The 5,897-nt window shown below is 38.6% G+C and overlaps 2 protein-coding genes across 2 annotated transcripts; one reads left to right on the forward strand and one right to left on the reverse strand.

Annotated features, from left to right (window-relative positions):
- Window positions 1–1,314, reverse strand: PCYB_081290 (40S ribosomal protein S20e; the record flags this gene model as incomplete). The annotated part of the gene is made up of 2 exons (XM_004221867.1): window positions 932–1,314; window positions 1–254 (listed from the first exon to the last, which is right to left on the reverse strand). Coding segments are annotated over exons 1-2 (354 nt in total), but the record flags the coding sequence as incomplete, so codon positions are not given.
- Window positions 1,315–4,540: 3,226 nt separating this feature from the next.
- PCYB_081300 (hypothetical protein) lies at window positions 4,541–5,401 on the forward strand (the record flags this gene model as incomplete). Its single annotated transcript, XM_004221868.1, has 1 exon — window positions 4,541–5,401. The coding sequence occupies one exon, from the start codon at window positions 4,541–4,543 to the stop codon at window positions 5,399–5,401; it is 861 nt and encodes a 286-aa protein (XP_004221916.1).
- Between the last annotated feature and the right edge of the window lie 496 nt (window positions 5,402–5,897).

The following is a 5,897-nucleotide window of genomic DNA, read 5'->3' on the forward strand; positions in this document are numbered from 1 at the left end:
CGAATCTGTTATAATAACCTCAACCTCAACCCCAGGGTCAATGTTGATGGAGGTCATTTGAGTAACAACCTCACATTGGGAATATAAATCAATCAGTCTTTTATAAATTCTTAGTTCGAATCTATCCCAGGTGTTGGTACCTTCACCACATGGGGATTTTCTTGTCGTTATTCTCAACGTTTTTACTGGTAGCCTCACCGGTCCGGACACGTTTAGGTTCTTTTCCTTCGCGCCTTTCATGATGTCGCTGCAGACTGAGTAGTGAAGGGGGAAGCACATATTAGAAAAAAACTCACATGAGAAAATGTACGAGCTCAGGAAAACATGAATAAAGGGGGGCTCCACCATGTGTACACAATTCAGCTCATCACGAATAATTAGCTTGGCAGGGGCATTCAAAATGAATGTACGCTCCATGTGTGCGTCATGTTAAGGTGCTCTCTTCTCACGGAATGGATGATTGCTAATCTCGCAGCACGTGCACGAATTTATGCAACTCATGTTTTCATACACCCTCGCATACGTATATATATGTGCACAGGGGGTTGTTAATCTTGCGCACACACACCCTGTGCTATGGTGGCCCCTATCATCACAGGCTTTGCGGCTCCTTTCATTTGGGAGCACATATCATATTCGTATAGTCCTCCTTTGCACGACTGGCAAAAGTCTATGTAGACTCATGGCCATTTCACAAAAATGAGTTTGGTGTATCCCCACTCTTCATATACCCGCACGTACGCCTACATACTGTCATACGTAGTACATACGGACGTGCTTGCAATTTTTTTCATAAACTCTCATATGAGTATATTTATGCAGTTCTCACGAAACATCACCCTTCTTTCTCCCCCTTGGGCAAGGCTGATACAACACTGCCGTGCGGTACGTTGATTGCCCATTTGGAAGGGGGGGGAGGGATAAATTTTACCTTTCTCTATAGCCCTCAAACTCTTGGAGGTTAAAGCAATACGAATGCGACGAAGTCTAAACTTCTCGCTTTCAACGGCTCCTTTCATCAATTTACTCATTTTTTGAGAAGGCGAAATATTGTCAAGGTGAATATACGTATTGAAAAGGTTAAAAAAAAATTGCCAAAAAGTTTATTTTCCCCTTTTTCAAATTTTTACAATTTTCTGGGTCACGTACGTGATAGGTATATATAAATACGATATGGTTGGTATGTCACTTCTTATCTGCTCTTTTGGAACATTTTTGTAAAATACAAGGCGCTGGGATTGTTTTTAAAGATCGCTTCATGCGAATGGCATGCAATGTTACGATATTGTGAGAGATGATTTGATTGAATTTTTTTTTTTTTTTTATTTTAAATGTACAGTTTAATGCGCGATGAGGTTTTAAAAAGAAGTATATTCAAAAGCTATTTCATTTATGCATTGTTTGTGCGTACATTTACGTATACAATTTTGTGCCTACGATGAGGGGTGAGTAAACTGGCCTATGGAACGGCTTAAAAAAAAAAAAAAAAGGATAAGTGTTCACGTAGCAAACGCTACCAACTGTGTTCACTTTTTTTCACGGTGCTTAAATATTGTCACCCAAAATTTTGCTAATAGGCTTTTTCGCAGTTGCCATAAAAAGGAGCTACATAAAAAACCTGCCGAGAAGAAGCATTTGTTTTACCGCAGGGCGCTGCGCATAAAATGTATAGAGGTATATATGTATTTAATTTTATATGTACGCTTTTCCAGTCAACTCCTGCAACACAGAGAGTACACGCGAGGCACGAAGTAACATGTTCACACGATTCTCAATTCAGGCAACTCCATAAATGCCACATTAAATAAATTTACGTAACTTCGATTATGCAAATATGTCGCAAAAGTTTATTCATTTTTATGTCCTCTTATTATTATTTTTTTTTTTTTCCTTTTTTGCCAAAAATGTATGTTATTGTGTTCGAATAAGAAAGAAGGCGGGAGGGGGCAGCAGTATGCCATAAAAAGGTGCACCTACATCACCATACGCATTTCTGTATAGCCCATCATGTTGCCATCAATTTTATGCGCATGAACATAGAGGCACATATTTTTTTATTATTACATTTTTGCTACATTTGCGTGTTTAATGCTGATAAATTAAGGGGGGCTAGGAAAAGGTAAAAACATTTTGTAGGTCAATTAAATTGTAACAAATGGCCATTTTAATCGCCTATTAACCATTCCTATCAAGCCGCAAAATTTGTTAAAATTTAGTATGTTTTTGTTTAATACCCTTTTTGAAGCTGTTACTGCGAGGGCGCATGACCTCCACACGCTTAAAATTAAGCACATCGCTACCCAGGCTCTTAGTGCTCACAAGCGACATATCTTGAATTGTGGTTTTAAAACTCGCTTACGCCGTGCGAATGGGAGTGGTATTTTTATGTGTACCTTTTTGATTCATCAGCACAATGCGAGAAAGAGCAAAATGGGGAAAAGGAACCATATATAGAGTAACCGATTTAGCTACTCCCTTAGCGTTCATTTTAAAATAAAACAAAAATTTTTATTTCCCGAAATTTACCAGACGTCATTTTTTTTTAATTATTTTCCCCTTTTAAACCGCTAACATTTTTCGAAAAGCACAAAAGTGACAAGTTGTGCAAATTTGTGAAGGTTACAAAAGTGGGGAAAGTGGAGTGAACGTTTTATTTTTACATCATTGTGCATGTCCAGGTGAAGGCAGTTCCTCCGCCTATATAAAATCATGTGAGCGATTACTTAAAGGTGTACAGGTTCAACTGCGCCACGTGCTTGGTCGCGCCCACAACTGTTTCTCCCCACTCGAGTGGAAAATTTTCGCAAAACATTTGCACATTTTTTTTTTACCTCATCTTACCTGCTGAAAAGGAAAAAGGCCTCGTGCCCTTCATTCAACAGTTCGATCGACGCTTTACCCAAATGGCTATTTCGCAAAAATAGAAACATTTCGTTTGTCACCCTCTATGAGCGTGTACCGTACGGCAAAAAGGGAAAGAGAAAAACAAAAAAAAAAAAAATGTAACTGCTTATTAAATATAGCTACTTAACCAAATGAGCGAATGGTGGTGTCGTTTCATTATCGCATAAACATGGAGAAGGGAGTAGCAATTCATTCGCGTCCTCAACCTGTGCAGTATATTAAAGGATGGCGAATCTGTATATACACACATGTGTTACGCATGTGCACATACATAAACATGCCCATAATGTATACACCAAAAATCCACACACTGGAAAAGCGTAATGAAAGTTTTTAATAATTGAAATATCTCCCGCAGAATGGGGAAAATTTCATTTTCCAACATGTGGCTATTTCACATAAATTCCTTTTTTGTAACGTAAAACTATGTGACAACTAATAGGTAGCAATTTTTTTTTTTTTTGTGAGAAATGTGAACCGTTATATGAGAATTTTTTTTATGAACAGCCATTTTTTGTGTGCATTTTTTTTTTTAATTTACAGCTATTTATTTACATGTGTAGAGTACACCTCTACAAGCGCGTACCACACAATGTCGTTTTTTGTGTGTACATATTAAACAAAAGAGAAAAACAAAACAGCATAAAGGTGAAAAAATGTGTACACATAATGTTCTTTAATTCAAATGTTATAAATTATCCCTAATTTGTTCGCATCAACCGCCTTTAAAATACTAAGAGTTATATGCACTCGCAAAGTTAGGTGAGTAAATTTACCTGAACTGTTCATGTGATAACCGCGTATTGTGCCGTAAAGCTATTTTTTTTTTTTTTTTCTTAAAAAGGAGTAATAACTAGTAATGGTGCCATTTGTGAAAAAAAAAAAAAAAAAAAAAACTAAACTAAACAAACAAACAAATGAATAAATAAATAAATAAAAAGGAAACAAAAAAAACGACGAAAAATCAGTTAACAAGTTAAACAAGTTAAACAGGTTAAACAAATTAAATCTGAATGTAACAAGTTTAGCGGATAACCGGTTGAACGTGAATGAAAACGTTTTTCTTAATTTTTCCTTTCTTCTTTCATTTCTTCTTTTTGTTTTGTTTTTACCATTTTGATTAGCTTTTAAAACTTAACAGAAGAGTTTCTTCATCTGTGTTTTTTTTTTTTTCGCCCCGAGCTAGTACTGTATTTTGTTTGTGTGTTGTTTGTTCTGCCGCGAATTTGTTCTACGGCGAATTTGTTCTACCGCGAATTTGTTCTACCGCGAATTTGTTCTACCGCAAATTTGTTCTTCCGCAAATCTGTTTTGCCGTGAATCTATTTTGCCGCTAATTTGTTCTGCTGCAAATCTGTTTTTTACCAATCCACTCTGTTCTATTTTTTCCCCATTCGCCATTTCCAACCGCCTTCTCCCTTTTGCTTAAATTTCCCCGCGACATCTCCCCATTTAAACGCAAAAGTTTACACGCTCACCACCACACTTGCCAACTTACACATAAATGAGCAACTCGTGAAATTAGCCTGCTTTCCCAATAGTGCTAATTTTTAGCTACACCTTTTTTCCCAGTTGTTTTTTTTCCCTACGCAAAGGCTTCTCTCGTGTGTTGTGCGCCTCCCACCGAACGAACAAAATGGAAGGCTCAATCAAAAGCTCCAACAGCTTCCAAAAAGCAGACTGCATGGATGCCAAGGAAACTTCCACAGTTGACCGAAAATGGGTTGCCCTAACGGCGTACCAACCCGTCGACGTCGTCACCAAAACTGTTGAAGTCCCCGTTATCAAAACGGTAGAAAAATTTGTCCCAAAAACAATCATTCAAGAGAAAATTATCCATGTCCCTAAAAATGTCACCCACATTGTAGAAAAAATCGTAGAGGTACCAGAAGTTAAGTATATAGAAAAAATTGTTGAAGTGCCACATATTCACTACAAGAATAAGTACGTGCCCAAAATTGAAGTTGTAGAAAAAGTCGTGGAGAGACAAAAAATTATTGAAAAATGGCATGACAAAATTGTGGAAGTGCCACAAATTAAGGAAGTAGTCAGATTTAAAGAAATAGAAGATGCTGAGGAAGTCATTAAATACATCCCAAGAAACTCAAAAAATATTAACTGGGAGGAGGAGTACCAAAAATATACAATGAGAAAGGGACAAGAAAGATACAGCTTGGATAACAACGCCTATCAGCAGAAAATGAACTCGTATAATGAGTATAACGAGAAGGCATACTCACAGAATGCCTACAGCAGAAGTCTTGATTTTTTGAACAAGCAATCTTCCAGCCTAAATAATCAGAGCAATATCAGGAGCGAAGACTTTTCGCAGATTAATTTCTTCAATCAGTACAGCGGAAGTGGCGGAGCAAGTTACGAAAAACAGAGAAACAGCATCCCCACCTCCAGCTTTGACGCACGTGGAAGCTTGCAGTTGAAGAGACTGCCCTCTGAGGAAGCCAAGCCCGTCGGCTGCTGCACGTCCGCCTGCACCTGAGTGGGTTGGCGGTTTGGCGGTTAGGCGGTTAGGCAGTTAGGCGGTTAGGCGGTCAGGCGGCAGGTCGGTCGGATAGCCGTATCCCATTTTTAACCACATTTCGATACCCACGCGTTGTAAGATGAAGCACCAAGTGGGAAGTTCGTGCGCGTCCCCCTTTTTTGTGTGCAATTGTGAAAGTGATGGTCGCAGCGGCGTTGTCTCGGCGTTGTCTCGACGTTGCTTCGACGCTGTTTCGACGCTGTGCTATAGCGACGCGCCGTCGTTCCGTTTTCCCCCTCTGTTAAGTGCAACAAAACAAGACAAAAAAAAAATATGCAAATATTTTAATATATTTTTTCCCCTCCGGGTAACGCGTCTTTCACGAGTGTACCTTAAAAAAAAAAAACGAACTGATACGGGATTACACCCATGCATGATTCTACCTCCATTCATATTTACCCACAGACGGGTGCGCGTAACAAATTTCGCTACGCATTCCGTGAAAAAGTGACAC

This window comes from Plasmodium cynomolgi, chromosome 8 (assembly GCF_000321355.1).
Source record: "Plasmodium cynomolgi strain B DNA, chromosome 8, whole genome shotgun sequence".
Lineage (NCBI taxonomy): Eukaryota > Apicomplexa > Aconoidasida > Haemosporida > Plasmodiidae > Plasmodium > Plasmodium cynomolgi.